At 42.2% G+C, this 15,529-nt stretch overlaps 3 protein-coding genes across 4 annotated transcripts; 1 reads left to right on the forward strand and 2 right to left on the reverse strand.

The window, feature by feature from the left end:
- Nucleotides 1-1,247: 1,247 nt before the first annotated feature.
- Nucleotides 1,248-3,250, reverse strand: LOC115728423. The gene has a single exon (XM_030658758.2). It carries the CDS (start codon nt 2,846-2,848, stop codon nt 1,331-1,333), a length of 1,518 nt encoding a protein of 505 aa, XP_030514618.1. The 5' UTR covers nt 2,849-3,250; the 3' UTR covers nt 1,248-1,330.
- A 745-nt stretch (nt 3,251-3,995) lies between these two features.
- On the reverse strand, nt 3,996-7,054 carry LOC115726682 (galactoside 2-alpha-L-fucosyltransferase-like). Its single transcript, XM_048280060.1, has 2 exons — nt 6,537-7,054; nt 3,996-5,680 (listed from the first exon to the last, which is right to left on the reverse strand). Exons 1-2 carry the CDS (start codon nt 6,820-6,822, stop codon nt 4,221-4,223), a joined length of 1,746 nt encoding a protein of 581 aa, XP_048136017.1. The 5' UTR covers nt 6,823-7,054; the 3' UTR covers nt 3,996-4,220.
- A 2,500-nt stretch (nt 7,055-9,554) lies between these two features.
- Nucleotides 9,555-14,825, forward strand: LOC115755613 (phosphate transporter PHO1 homolog 10-like). 2 transcript variants are annotated; one of them, XM_030695073.2, is made up of 13 exons: nt 9,555-10,264; nt 10,622-10,853; nt 10,938-10,986; nt 11,143-11,214; nt 11,692-11,821; nt 11,941-12,061; nt 12,187-12,445; nt 12,563-12,667; nt 12,748-12,792; nt 12,883-13,032; nt 13,757-14,035; nt 14,127-14,263; nt 14,489-14,825. In XM_030695073.2, the coding sequence occupies exons 1-13, from the start codon at nt 9,700-9,702 to the stop codon at nt 14,604-14,606; spliced, it is 2,262 nt and encodes a 753-aa protein (XP_030550933.1). In that variant the 5' UTR covers nt 9,555-9,699; the 3' UTR covers nt 14,607-14,825. The 2 variants fall into 2 exon arrangements, with proteins under 2 accessions (XP_030550933.1, XP_048136016.1); XM_048280059.1 differs by having other exon boundaries at nt 12,247-12,445.
- The last annotated feature ends 704 nt before the right edge of the window (nt 14,826-15,529 follow it).

Raw genomic sequence — 15,529 nt, forward strand, 5'->3', positions numbered from 1 at the left:
TGGACGAAGCAGTGGAAAGAAAATTTGGTGGATTTTGGGAGAAAAGTATGCTTTTGGGCTAAATTTTCTCTTCCTTGACTTGGGTTTGGCTTCTGATCATGAAAGAAATGAGCTGTTTTGGACATTGTAGTTTTTTATCTTCTGGGTGGTGAAGACTGATTGTAATATAGTTCTTGTTTGTGCTCTGACTCGCTTGCAGGGAAAATCAAAGCTTTATGTTTCTCAATCTTGGTAGATATTATTGCTTTACGTTGGGAGTAAACTCCTGCTGCATTATCTAGCAGAACTGTTGAATTCCGTCTATGTGCAAACCCTCTGGTAGTAATGAGCCTAAATGCTCAGTCCAGTGAATCAGATTGACTTCGGCATAGGACTTTGTCGGATTACTTTGCTTACTGTGGTTGCGGGAATACAGCGCAAAATCTGATATTATCACTCTGTTTGCAGGGAGTTCCCACCAGATAGCACCGAGATAGCTCAAACCCTCGCATTCTACTGGCCATTGCTTCTTGGGCAACAACCTTGATAAGATGCACTTCCGTCCGCATGCAGTTGCAGCCCTTTTGGTCCTAAGACTGAATATAGATCTGAGTTGGATGGTCCCTTGTCGCTTGCATTTTTCTGGAATGGAGGTCACTGGCAATGTGTTCCGTCTCAACTGGAACATGTGACTTTTGTGCTAACTCACCTCTAAAACGGCGATTAGCATGTTATGATGCCATCTATGATTGATAGGGTAGGCTTGTTTGGAGGGAGTAGAGAAAATAGCTGGTTGGCTAGGTAGGGTAGCAATTGCACAGTCATCGTTATCTACTTTGTTAAAATTGGAGTTTTTTTTCTATCAAGAGTGGAAGCAAACTGAAAAGTCGCGCATCTCCGAAATTTCAACAACCATCCGAACTCGCGCTACAAGATCCACGTATCCAACTCAATCCGCAAAAAAGTTTTGGTCATTGTTTTTTTCAATTGGACCTTGTCAAATGCGTTTGCAACAAAGGGCATTTCACTTCTTAAAGCACTTATCAATCGCAGTTTACCAAGTCATACTAAGAATGGCTCAACGCCAGTCCTCTTGCCTCAGAAGCGGCTGGTATTCTTGTGCCGACCAAAACAAAGATTGATCAGCAGAATTGCCTGATGGTTAACACCCACGAGAACACAAAAAATTGAGTTTCAATCAGTTGGTGTCAAAACCCAGCAGACAACAAGAACCTGTAGAAAACATACACGACACAAAGCAATAGGCAATTAGGCACCCCACCAGCCACAGCCAGGTTTGCATCGCAGCCGCAATGGACTTGACAGAACTAGAGAAATATATCCGCTCCCTTCAGATATGAAAACCTGTCCATCTTTTGAAACCGCTCAGACCACTTCCATCATTAACCGCCAAGCCGATTCCAGTCCTCCCTCCGCTGCCAACGCCTCTGTAATACAACCTCCACTCGTCCGCCTCCCCATCCATCTGAACCAGGCACGGACTCCCCACCCCCTCACCATCCCATCCTCCATCTGATCTTCCCAGGATCGCTCCTTCTCCGAGCCTCCTCCAATCCTTCAGCCCGTCCGCGGAGACCGCGGCTCCTATGCTCCTCTCCCCGTGCCGGCCCACGCCTTCGTACACCATCAGGTACCGGCCGTCTTTCTTGCTCTTCACCACGCGGGCATTCGCAGCCCCGCGCTCGTCGAAGCACCCTTTCCTCCCTCCCAATATCTTCCCCAGCTTCAGCCACTTGATGCCGTCCCTCGATCTCGCGATCCCGATGCAGCACTCGCCCTTCTCCGCGTCGAAGGAATGGTAGTACATTCTCAAATCTCCGTTCCCGTGGAACACGACCTGCGGCGAAGATATGAAGAGGGAATCCCACTCGTTCTCCGACCCGACGTCGAACAGAGCTCCGCTGTGATGCTCCCCTTCAAGTCTGGCCCAATACCTGCCATCCTGACTCATGGCCAACCCCGGCAAGGACTTGAAGATCTCCCCTTTTCTGCTGCAGAATCTTTCGGGGTTTTTCACGTCGAGTACCGAAGAATCATCGAAATGCTTGACATTTTCAGAACTATATCCAGTGTAGTAAAGCCAGTAAACAGCACCGGAGGATCTGACCATGTTACTGGACATAATCACTACCTCACTAGGCCTGATGCTCATTGTGTCGAAAGCCCACCAATCTTTGCTGCAATTCAATACCAAACCCGCAATGTTGGTTGAATTTACTGCTCCTCCTCCTCCTCCTCCTCCTCCGCGCTCCCAATGAATCCCATTGCTGGAAACTGCCAATCCAATTGCATCAGAACTAGGATCCTGATCTGAGCTTCCATGGTACCACATGTACCACCTCTCTTCCTCGTCGCTCAAGAACCTCTTCACAACTGGAGACCCGACTTCTGCACTGTCCCACGAGTTTGCGGGGCCCAAGTCAAGCACCAAGCCTCTCGAACAAAGCATTGCCGTGGAAGAAGAAGCAGAAGAAGAGGAAGAAGTGGTGCAATTATCTGATGACTGTGTCGACTTCTCCTGGGGCTTCGAGCCGTGACTGGACTCAAAGCTCGGATTTTTATCGGTTCCATTGGTGATGTCGGCGTTGGGCTTCGTGGAACAGTGAATGACGAGAGAAAGGGTGTGCCTGGAGTCAAATGTGATCGTATGATGAGGGAGCAGGTGGGGTCGGTGAGGGGGTGGACATGGAGGAAGAGAGGTAGTTGGGTTGGTAAAGTTGTGAGCGGTGGTGGGAGTTGCAAGGAAGCTGAAGCTGTTCATCGTAGGAGAAGTTTGATGCCGAGAAGAATCAAATCTGAATTCGGGAAGTACGAGCGATGATCGGAGGGATCGTGAGCCACTTATCATACGAGTAAGGATGTTTGGAGGGAGAAATGAAAGCGGAGAGATTGCTCCTTCTCTGGCTCTCTTCTAGTTCTATCTACCAATGGGGTCCCCCACTTTCATCTCGGGAGGAATCTGAGAGGTGCTTAGGAGGATGGCCTGATGGACTGGTGGTGGCCTGTTCTTCTAGTTGCTTGTCTCGGTCATGTGACTCAGTTTGTGGATAACAATTCTCCATACGGTTTAGCGATATTTTCCATTCATTTTCAGGTTTTTTTTTAGATAAGTTATCGGCAAAACGATGCTCTGGGTATACCACGCGAAATTCGCATGCTCGCTAACGTGCCTTATTTGTTTAAACGAGCATTTGCAATCTGCGATACTCGATATATACAGATTTGACAGACCTTAGTTAACGTACCTGACATTGGCCAAGATAGTTATCATATGGGGCAGGGGGAGATAGATGTTCCTTTCCTTCTATTTTCCAAGTTTTCTTATTATATGTATATAAATTGCTCATCTATCTTAGGAAAATCCTGTGCGAAAAGGATGTGCATTTCATGAAAAACATCACGCTTCTCTTTTCTTCCAAGAATATATGTGTTGGTTAATTATTCGGATTCTCCGACTTCTTCTTTATAGTTAAACAAAATCCAGAATTCACGGAATGAAGTCTCTTTCTCACCCTTTTTCTTTATCCCTTTGTCCAATGTGAATGTTTGAAAGCTCAAGAATGATCTTTTGTCCTATGCTTTTCTTCTTGTGCTCGGATTAAAGGGAGGATAAAGAGATTGTATGCTTGCTGCTGAAGGAAGGTAGCTCATGGAGCAGTATCGTTACTTTCCATACTTGGTTATTCTCACATTTTTGCAGAACAATCGAGCAACTAGGTCGATTCAAAATCGTTAAATATTCACCTAAAAGAAAAATGAATGGGGTAATTTGAGAAGCAACCATTACATTGCACAAATTCCTGATCTATTATTCATCGACCTGTGAGGGCATTTGGAGATTCCAATTTCACTGCCTTTTTTTTTTTTTTTCATTCCATTACATCATTCATTGTTGGAAGAAATTATCATTCTGTTGCGTCATTCATTTTGTTACAACAGTGCATAGAAATCGAACGATGATAGCACTAATGACATTGCTGAATGATAAAGCACGCTTCAACTCATAAGGCTGGAATTTCCAATCCTTGTTCATCAAAATTCTCCAATACTCCCCACTGTTCTACATCGACAATAACATATGTCAAAATTATGCACAACCATCGTCAGTACTCTGCAATAAATCAAATTACCTCCACCATAATTTCTACCTTAAGCTAAAGTCACATTCAACAAATAGAAGTGAAAAAGATAAGAACTAAAGAGTATAGCTCATCATAAAACTACAATTCATCACGACCACTGACCACCTTAAGCCCCCAGCTCATGTCCTCGCAGTGTCTCACGTAACGCACCAATGCACCCGTGTCAATTCCTGTCTTAGCCTTGCAGTCATAGAAAGGAGGAGCATGAAAGCATGGTTCCATCGACATGGCTCTACGACATGGTGGGTCAGGAGCGGTTCTGTTTTCAGGCTTGTAAAGGATCCAAGGCTTCAAACCACCGAGGCCCTGAGCCACATACCCAAATGTTGACCATGAACTGGTGACTAATACATCAGACATGCCAAGGAGATACATTTCAGCCCATGCTTTCTGGTTGTGTAATTGCTTTTCTGTCTGCTGGTATTCTTCATGGCTCGGTTGATACACCCCAACTAAGTCCCCATTGACAGTCGGGTACTCCCAATACATGTTTCTTAATTTTTCAGAGTATCCTGAATTTAGAGATGTCATAAGAACGGCTTTTAGCTTCTGGTTTTCTGGAGGAGAGTTAATGGATCCTTTCTCATCTACTTCAGGCAGCAATTTCTCTTTCAGTGTGCAGGCTAATATTTGGTCCATTATGTATGGGAATGGACCTTTTCCCACATCAAAAACTCTCACCTGGATCCCGATCTTCTCATCTGCCTTTGCTAAATAAGCCTGGTAGTACCTAGTAATCAGTCCCCACACCCGATTAGTGGGATGGAAGAGGTACCTACCCAAGTGGTGAAAAACAGTTTCTTTATCAGGAAATAATTTGCTTAGCTCTTCATCAAAGGAGGGCATCAAGAACAGGGAGGGGACGAAATAATTGTCCGTCTTCAAAACCAACCAAGGAACCTTTGCAAGAACAGTTTGTTCTTCATCGCAGAAGAAAAGCTTGTCATGGTCTCCATAGTCATGAGCCAAGTGGAGATATAGATAGGCTGGTAGTGCATCGGTAGATGTGTTTATGATGTTATTTTTCAGCATGTTTCCATGACATTTGGGAGAATTCTGGTCAAATCTTTGGAGCTGATTAACAAGAGGGAAATCGGTAGGAAGTAACCAAGATTTATCTGGAAATGGTTCGCAGAAGAGATGCACCATGTCTTTTCCTCGGTCAACAAGCAAGACGCGATTGGTCAGGAGAGCATAAAGAAATGCTGAAGCCAGGGTCAATATTCTGTTTCCCAAGCCGCTGAAAGATATCCAGACAACGTATTTACAATCCGTAGATCCAATAGCTTTTCCAGAATTGATTTTCGCCAATGTCTCGTTATAGGAATGAGTGTAAGGACCGCAGCGCTTATGAAGCTTTTCATACTCTCTGAGCCTGGAAATGAGATATGAAGAAGGCTTATGGGGCGAAATCTTCCGATAGATGGCTGACTGGAACCTGCTTAAGCACGATTGCTCATCGAACTCAGAAGCAAGAAGCCCGCCAAGCAAATAATTCTTAGGCAAGTCCACTGGCGGAGAGGAGCTGTCAGTGTCATCTGAACGTATCAAATGGAAGAATAAGAGAAGGGGATTAAAATTTTCCAAGATAATGAAACAATAATGGCAGCAGCAGCAGCAAGACAAGAGGCTAAGGGGTGAGCGATTGCTCATGAGCAACTTTAGCATGGTCTAACCCAGCAAAGAGAAAAAAAACAAAAAAACTGCAGAATTGTAAATGTTTGAGATATAGTTGACAAAAGTTGCAAGGAGAGAGCAACAAGCATCTCAAAGGATAATTTTGATTCGCTCTCTAACGTTTTGCTACGAACTTGAACATCTTTGTGGACTCACAAGAGACGACTTCAAAACTGTGAGAGCGAACACACTATCATGTTAATAATTAAGAAACTTTGAGAAATACAGAGCGGGAATAACTGTATAACTCAAAGGCCCTACTAGCATTATGCAGCAGAATTACTTGTGCAATTAACAGCATGAGACACTAGCTCTGGGTCATCGATGGATGCATCGAAGAGGGAAAAGAGCAATCATGACAATATAACTAAAGTCTCAGTAGAACCATTTAAAGTCAACTCAATCTTCAACAAGCTCAAATGAAATATCATTATCTTGTAATAATCACGGAGGCAGCAATACAAATGTTGAGATTCTCCTTTTACTAAGGACCAAGCACCGGCGACTAACGTGAATGATGGAGGGCAGCTGAAAGATTTTGTATCTCCCAAGCAGTAGCTATTAACCTCAAATGATGTGAACTCAATACCCTTAGCAGATCAAAAAGTGCATAGGAATGCAAGGCAACGGGAACACAAAAGAGGTCAACAAAAAGGGACTGCAAGCATAGTGGTAATGCCCATCGTCCAGTGCACGCCCAGACAGCCTCGAATTTACCTGAGACCAGTGGCGTAGCGTTGCCATCCAGTGCCCTCCCTTCCAAAACCCTAGCTTCCGCGAACCCGACGAGGCGATCGGAAGGTCGCTGTTCCCCGCCGCGGGGATAGAGCACAGAGATCGTCGCGATGAGAGGGAGGACCAGCAGAGCCGAAGCCAAGATCCTGTTCAGCCCCATCGCGCCGAGCCTGAATCTCCTCGGGGGAGCCGGAAGGAACCCGTGGGCCGAGCTACGATCCGGGGACGCCGACGGCGACGACCGCCTCCTGAAAGCGCTCAGATCCATTGGGGAGCGCCGGCCATTTCGAAAGCTCGTCGTCGATGGCGAGCGCGAGATCGATGGCTCTTTCGAGCGAGTGACGAAGCAGAGAATCAGAAGAAGAAGAAGAAGAGGAAGAAGAAGAGAGAGGGGCGACGTAGAGATGGGACTACGAGGAAGCAATTATGGCAGTTTTGGACTGAGAGGAAGAAGAAGAAGACGACGACTGGTCGGGGAGAGGAAGCGACTTGGCGAGCGAGTGTGATTGGTCAGACGTGTTAGAGTACTTCTCTACTGTCGCACCATCATATGGGCACTTTAATGATGACGTGGAGCGGCAACAAGATCCACCGACATAAATTAATTAGTACGCTAAATCGACGGTACTCAAGATTCAATGGTCCTCCCGTCGCACGGGTGTAAGGTTGTATCTTTGTAAGATTGTTCTAAATATTTGGAATCAACATGAATGTTCGCAAGAGCAGCAATCCGCGCAAAAAAAAATTATAACAAGATGAGTCCTCACATCAATCTTATGTTATGCTAAAAGTTTATGCACAATTTTATTAAAAGTAAATCCCAAATCCTTTCGGCTAGCAAAAGTAAAATGTATAATTACGATAAAGAAAAAATTGAATTGCAATTGAGAATTGCAATGTAAGTGCATGCAAAATTTTGATCGAGTAAGATAACATGAATCGTTTGATTTTTAATCACAACATAAGAACGTGCATTGAGGACCTTCGCGACATTTACGTTGAACAAGTCAAAGATATTATTTGCTAACGAGATATGATCTTGGTCTTTTCCTCATCTTCAACACAAGATGAATATTGCTTAAAATGTGTGTGTGCGTGTGTGTGTGTATATATATATATAAAAGCACAAGATGTGACATTGATCCTTTGCTCATCTTCCACACAAGATGAATATTTCTTGAAGTATTCTTTCACATTTCTCATCTCAGCATCAATTTATTCTTTTGTGTTATCTCTCTGGTTTGATTATCTGTCGAATTACAATACTTACTAAAATCCATGTGGACAATCGTCCTCGTTAATCACACATTAGCTACGTAGGGAGCAATTTAATTTTGATATTCCAAAATCGAAGTCCAACAATGGAGAGTGATTCGGTTAAAGCCGATTCATTTCAGTAGATTCCTATCCGATATACTTTCAATCAAAAGATAAGTGTATGATACACCTTAGTCAGATAAAATGCTTGTATGATTGGCGGATACAAACACTTGTTGTGACTAAATACGACTTATAGAAAAGATACTGTTCCACAAATAAGAGCAGATGAAGAGAAATCCAATGGAATGTTAACGATTATCTTTTCATAAAATGTCTTCTCATCTTCCCATTCTTAAGTCATTACTCTCTACTTCATTTATGGAAGCACCATTCATTTCCCATTCAAAGGCATTAAGGCACTAAATTTTCTCTTCCGATCTTATGAACCATCGCATACTGCTATTCGTTTTGTTTTTATTTTTCCCTTAATCCGTCACATAATATTCCTTCCAAGAGGGCTGGGTGTGAATTTTACCTTTTTTCGAGCTCATTTTACTAATAAACCGAGCAATCGATTCTAAAAAAATATATGTCGAAATTAAGAGAAGTTTGAAGAGATCATTCATACTTGGTTGAGCATGTTAAGTTAAAATGGAAATCGCTTTTCTACCCGTTTAGAAAATCTCAAGATCTAACAAGAGATTAACTAGAGATACCAAAATTTAACGCAGTGTGTTTACTTAATAACATCTCTAAATAATTATTTAATTCAATGGGTATGTGTAAGTTACACAGCGTTTGCCACGTCGTACGATAAATTAATTTGGTATATTAAGCTCTAATATATCTACATTATTCATTTTGGGCATGGCCTATAGAATGGACCCCTCGAATGTCGGGTTGACTATTTTCCTCAAATCTGGAGACACGCGTCGCGCGTCGGTGGGGCAACCGTTAACGCTTCCCACCGCAACGGCATTCGCACTCGACTGCTCCCAGCTTCACAGCCACCGTTTCGATATTCGAACCAGAACGAGCCACGTGTTAAATGCTTAGGGATCGATGTTCAAGAGTCGAAACGCACTGGGCCAATATTTTTGCGTACGGTGGTCCGCGCTGCACCTGATCCCGGAGCATAACTAACTCGCATCCGCTGTCAGCAGAGCAGAGCTTTTACAGGGGGCACCGAAGAGCCACTTCCATTTGCTTCGTCCCGATGCCCCAGAGAGAGAGAGAGAGAGTGCCAGTGCGAATTCGGATATCGAGGTATGATCTTGCTTCCGCCATTGACGAGTTTTCCTTGAGCTTGAGGACAATGTGATTGCGATTTTACGGGTGCCATAGCCATACACTACGTTCGCTCGCGTTTTGTGCCGTATCGCTATCTGCCGGAGAAGACGAAGACTCGCTTTGATCGTCGGAGTCGATGTTAAATCGTCACCTCCGGCGTCATCTCTCCCCTGCCCCTCTCGCCCTCTGTGTCGGTTCATGTTTTTGTACCATGCATGCTTGTTGTCCCCTTCAAAAAGCACCGATACTGGACTAGGGTTATACACTGCAGACGCGCCGATCTGTGCCCGTCTGTAGTCACCGCCTCGGCCGTTCACGTAGCCTATGATGATCAGTGAATTTCTTTTTCGCTCTCATTCATTTGAGTTCGTCGCACTGCTTGATAAACAATCTTTTTTAAGCTATTGTCGGGTTCCTAGTGGCGATTTATGTCCTGGTGTGGTGAGTCCTTCCGGAATTTACAATTTCTGTCATGGTAAATGTGTTAGGCAGAATGCTTTTCCCTTGGTCTTAGTTTACTCATCGTTTATTTCCCGGTATTTCAGAGTATATGAACACTTAAAACACAACAAGAGCTCATTCCAGAACTGCAGAGATGAAGTTTGGAAAACATTTTAAGCGACAAAAAGTGCCAGAGTGGGTCGAAGCCTATATGGATTACAATGGTCTGAAAAGGATTTTAAGAGGGATAGTGTTCTTTAAGCAGAGCAAGCAACCAGCGACGCCTTTGAGAACCTTTCAGCGAAGATCCTCATTGTACAGATCCTTCAGTGGACTAACCGTACCATCTGGCATTCCACCTAGCGAGAGAGATATTGAGGACCAAGTGATCGCTGTTAATTCATCGCAAGGGGAAGGTTCTATGCAATGTTACAAGACTGACTTTCTCGAGCAATCTAAGGAAGGAGGGGATATTGAGGCCATGTTCTTCAGGAAGCTTGATGAAGAACTTAACAAGGTAAATACCTTCTATAAAGATAAGGTAGAGGAACTGATGAATGAAGCTTCTTCATTAGATAGACAGATGGATGCACTGGTCGCCTTGAGAATTAAGGTGGAAAACCCTGATGCTAATGGCTCCAGTTTGAAGACATATTCAACTAACACTGCCGCCACAGAGCTGTCACCAAGTGATGATCTAAATGGAGACGGTAGTTCAGGTAAGGGGGTGGTTTTTATTCAATCATTGCATTCTTGTTATGATAAAATATAAGAGGTTTCGAGTTGATGTGTGTCTTCAATTGTGAGGGCATGTTTACTGAAATTGTTATTTAATCTAGTAAATATCACAGTAAGATAAACAATTCCTGCTCAATAGGGTACTTCTCTCACTTAGCAAAGGTAGGGGATGAAGTTTTCGGGATACTTTGCTCAGAAGAATCTATCCTAGGGTGATGTATGTATACAAAGTAATTTTCTCTTCTAAACATGGAGCACAGTACTTGATGTGATGATATTACCGAAAAGAGACAGAAAAGGGAGGATCAACCGTCCACCACATATGACCTGTTCTGTAGGCATGTGCAGACAAGAGGTGAATGGATGCAGACACGACCCCCTTGAAGTACTTGAGCACGTGAAGATTCACAATCCACTTGAATCTCCTATTTCCACATTGAAAGGAGTTTTCAGATATTCCGAAGATGTTGAACTGAGATTCAAAAAAGAGGAGCTGAGGAAAGTGGAAGAAAGACTGAGGCTTGTTTTTATCGAATTCTATCAGAAACTCCGCCTTTTAAAGCTTTTTAGGTGAAATGTGTTGTAACTTCTCTGTTTCTGGGGTATTTCTTTTCCCTATATTGAATAGTTATTGCTTTCCTATGATGCGAACAGCTTTATGAACCTCTCAGCCTTTTCAAAGATCTTGAAGAAATATGAAAAGGTAATACATCAGCACCACGCTGCTAGGTTTGTTTGTTGCACCTTTCAGCTTTCTTATTAGTTACGTAATCATGTGATAATATATATGCCTGTCATTTGATAGAAAGTATGGTTTAGTGATAATTTTGGGATTCTCTTGTTGTTGCCCATATCATAGATCACATCACGAAGAGCAGCCAGGTCATACATGGAAATAGTGGACAACTCTTACCTAGGCAGCTCTGATGAGGTTTGTTCTCTAACCAACAAGCTGGCATGTGGTCTTTGGGATATCATCCTATGTAACCCTTCAAGATAGCCCATGTAAAATTCAGCTCCAAATATATATGGAGCTAATAAGTCCATCATATCCTCAGTACAGATGAGAATTTATGCTCAGAATTGTTGATGGACGTATGAATTCTCTATTTTCTTTGGTCTTATGCTTTGTCGTGTTATACTTCATCTTCTTGATAGGAACAACCATTATTAGGGGGTTAGAGTAATATCAACCATGATCCTATCCCAATTCCTAATCCTTCGTACTAATAATGAGGAGGAGTAAATACATTAGTGAATTTTGTCAAAAAGTCAGATTTAGAATTACAAAAGCTTTGCCCAGTCAGATTTAGAAATACAAAAGCTTTGCCAAGTTTTATTAAACTCATATTACTCTTAACTTGTGAGAAAAGCATTACTCTCACACTAAAAGACTAATTATACATAGGTCTCTAGTCTCTTGGAGAGGGTGGAAGTAACTTTTGTCGAGCATTTTTCCGATTCAAATCGCAGAGAAGGAATGAAGTCATTGAGACCAAAGCTTAAAAAAGAGAGGCATAAAGTAACATTTTTCTCAGGTAAAGGATATTTGTCTCACTAATGCAGTTATATCAGGATACATTCACAATTTCGGGTCTTCATTGCTTGTTACTGCATGAAAAACCGCAAACTGCAATGTGATTCTTCTGGTTTCCAGGTTTCTTTTCTGGTTGCTCAGCTGCTCTTGTGGTTGCTGTTGTTCTGAGAATAGAAACCAAAAAGCTGATGGATAGGGAGGAAGGTGCAAGATACCTAGAAAACATTTTCCCTATATACAGGTAGGAAAAACTTTGTTGAAATATAGATTACTTTTCCAAGGAACATCTGAAAAATTCATCTCCTATACCCATCTAATTGGATGCATGAATCCCATCGATGAAAATATTTTTCCCCCGTCTTGCAGTTTCTTTGGATTTATCATTCTGCATATGCTAACATATGCGGCAAATGTATTCTTCTGGAGACGATATCGGATTAACTACCCATTTATATTCGGGTTTAAGCAAGGAACAGAACTGGGATATCGTGAAGTTTTCCTTGTAAGCACTGGGCTTGCAGTACTTGCACTTGGCAGTTTCCTGGTAAATTTGTACCTGGATTTGGGCTCAAAAACTCGAAATTTCAGGACATTCACTGAACTGGTTCCTTTAAGCTTAGTCTCGGTACGACCATGCAAACAGTCCCATCTCCCTTTTCTATACGGATTTCATCGTTCCAACTATCCAATTTGCTTATGCTTACGGTACGATTCTTTCTGATTATCTGTTCTTGCAGTGCAGGCCGTTCTTATAATAATTTTCTGCCCTTTTAACATCATATACAGTTCAAGTCGCTTTTTCTTCATCAGATGTATTTTTCACTGTATTTGTGCTCCTCTCTACAAGGTAAATGAGATGAGACGTAAAGTATCCATTAGGACGTAGAGCTAGACAGTGATACAGTTTAACATGTTCTGTCCTAGCAGGTAACTCTTCCAGATTTCTTCTTGGCAGACCACCTTACCAGCCAGGTGTAAAATTAGGAATTTTTTTAATTTTTTCATTAGCCACTCCATGTAGAGACATATTCTTAACTTACTTTCCATCATCGTAATTTTCAGGTGCAGGCTCTAAAGAGTCTTGAGCTGTACATTTGCTACTATAGGTTGGCAGAGTATTCTCAGAGACGAAATAGGTGCCACAGCCATGGTGTCTATAATGTTTTCTATTTCATCGTTGCCAGCATTCCATATTGGATGCGCTTCCTGCAGGTGACATTTAGCTACAAATTGTTCTCTGGTAACTTTCACGACAGCATAGGGATAAGTTGAGCGAGGATGCTGTTAGCGAAATTTTGTTTGTGATTTTTGCACAATTGTTACTTATGATTGGTAAAATTGCTGAGTCTACTTTCAATCTGTTTATTGCTTGCTTCATTTTCTTCAATGATGGAGACATGATGTACTGAACCCCCATGCCACGTGACTTGTCACATAAGCTTCCGTTAAGTGGATAACTGACCAAATTATGTGATTGTGATCATCTTGAAAATACAATGAGCCAATAAAACACTTGAAAGCATAACGAATTTGATTGAAAATAACGCCAACATGGAATGACTACTACTGTAATTAGCCATTGCAATTGGTATCTGAAGTACATTTGGGAAGGACTCTTGCTGATTTGCATTCTTTTGCTGCCTTGAGCTCACTTGGGTGCATGAAAATAATTAAAGAATTAGTAGTGATGATACAAACATTCAAGTACACAACGACTTAACTTAGAAAACTGTTGCGCTGAAATAACTTATTTTGTGAGAAATGGTATTTTATCCTTTGAATAAATGCTCCCTGACAGTATTTGCTTGTATTCACTGTCAGAGCACTTCTAATGTACTAGCCTGGTATTAATGGAAAGTGTAGCTGGAGTCTGATGATTACTTTTACATGAATCTTGAGCTTTTATTTTTGAAGAAGATTTTGTGTTATTGTTCAGTGCCTCCGTCGATTGTGTGAAGAAGGAGATGCAGTGCATGGATTCAACGGGTTAAAATACTTACCGACAATTGTGGCAGTTCTAGTAAGAACTGCTTGTGAACTCAAGAAGGGACATGCATGGTTGGTTCTTGCTTTCATCAGCTCAGCTATTGCGACAATAATGAACACATATTGGGATATTGTAGTAGACTGGGGGCTTCTTCGAAGGCATTCGAGGAACTTTTACTTGAGGGATAAACTTCTCATTTCACATAAAAGTGTTTATTTTGCAGCCATGGTACATGACTACTTGTTATGCCAGAATTTGTTTGTGCTCTCTGTTTATGTTTCTTTGGGTTGATTTTTTTTCCCCCTGGATGTCACTGTAGGTTCTAAACGTAGTCTTGAGACTGGCCTGGATGCAACTCGTGCTGGAGTTCAATTTGTGTTCTTTGCATAAGATGGCGGTTACAACCATTGTCTCTTGTCTGGAAATCCTTCGCCGTGGAATCTGGAGCTTCTTCAGGTACCGTACCTCTTCAAATATACAGAGAAAATTCAGTGTCTATTTGCTGAATGAATTACTGTAATGATCAAACATTCCAGCCGTTAAGTAGTGGCGTGAGCAAGAATGAAACATCTTTCACTGATTGTGCTGATCAGAAGAACGCTTATTACTGTGGATTCTTCGATATCATTGTAACAAAAGGTTTGTTTTTCGACATCATTAAAGAGGATTGCAATTTGTCAGGTTGGAAAATGAGCATTTAAACAATGTGGGAAAGTACCGGGCATTCAAGTCTGTCCCGCGTCCCTTCAGTTTCTATGATGAGGGTAATGACGATAGCAACTCTGACAAAGATGACTAAGGTGACTCGGAGTTCAAATCAGTGCAGTCAATATGGTGCTCCACACGGGCAATCAGCGACCAAAGTTCCCATCAAAACATGCGGCTATTCGGCCTGTGTCAAATTCTACCTTCTATGGGGGCTCAGGCTGTTCAAGCCGCCTGCTTGTCTTTATCAAGTAGCAAGCAGAAATGTGACATACTTTCTGCCTTTTAATCCACATGAAACTTGTCAGTGAAATTGAATTCAGCTCATCATTGATATTCATACTTGGCCTATTGAAAGTCGTGGACTATTTTGATTTTCATCTGAAACACATGAAAGGTGCCGTCTCCATCAAGGAATAACTTCATTGAAAATGGCTGTCGAATTGATTGTGTAGTCTTCGAGCTAACCTTTTTCAGGGTATCTAACCTAGACATGCCAGAAGCCATCGGTCATGTTAAGGCATTCTTTCCAAAGATTAGCTTAAATTGAGGACAGATAACTTTTCTTGTGTCGCTAGCCCAAAGTATTTCAGCAGGTGCTTCGAAATGGTGGGCAATGCTTTTATTTGGTGAGGAAGCATATGCGAGAGGTAAGGGTCAATGTGTTTGAACAATTTGCTGTAAAGAATTTCAGTGAACATGGCAGTGCTATCTTTGTCTACCCCAAGAAACTGTTCAAACATGTTCCTGTTCTGTCGCTGCCGAGACTCTTGTTGATCTCGGCTGTCCTCTTCTTTCACTGCCCATGGGAAAATGTGAAGCGTTTCACGGGGCGGAAAATTTGGATTGGGGTTATTGGATTGATGGAGCACTTTCATCAACTATTTAGAACAAAAGAACCAACTGGTTTGCAATTGGCGCCACACAATTTTAGGTTTGGTTGATTTCATATTCTGGCATGAAAAGAACACTGGATATTTAACGACTTTCATGCGGCTGACATATATTGTTGAGTAA

This window comes from Rhodamnia argentea, chromosome 6 (assembly GCF_020921035.1).
Source record: "Rhodamnia argentea isolate NSW1041297 chromosome 6, ASM2092103v1, whole genome shotgun sequence".
Classification (NCBI taxonomy): domain Eukaryota; kingdom Viridiplantae; phylum Streptophyta; class Magnoliopsida; order Myrtales; family Myrtaceae; genus Rhodamnia; species Rhodamnia argentea.

Coding starts and splice junctions, on each gene's coding strand:
- LOC115728423 (XM_030658758.2), bottom strand. CDS start 2,848: ATGATAAGTGGCTCACGATCCCTCCGATCATCGCTCGTACTTCCCGAA.
- LOC115726682 (XM_048280060.1), bottom strand. CDS start 6,822: ATGGATCTGAGCGCTTTCAGGAGGCGGTCGTCGCCGTCGGCGTCCCCG. Junction 5,681..6,536: donor CGCTACGCCACTGGTCTCAG/GTAAATTCGAGG, acceptor TGATACGTTCAG/ATGACACTGACAGCTCCTCT.
- LOC115755613 (XM_030695073.2), top strand. CDS start 9,700: ATGAAGTTTGGAAAACATTTTAAGCGACAAAAAGTGCCAGAGTGGGTC. Junction 11,215..11,691: donor ACCTAGGCAGCTCTGATGAG/GTTTGTTCTCTA, acceptor AATTATACATAG/GTCTCTAGTCTCTTGGAGAG. Junction 14,264..14,488: donor GGAATCTGGAGCTTCTTCAG/GTACCGTACCTC, acceptor GCAATTTGTCAG/GTTGGAAAATGAGCATTTAA.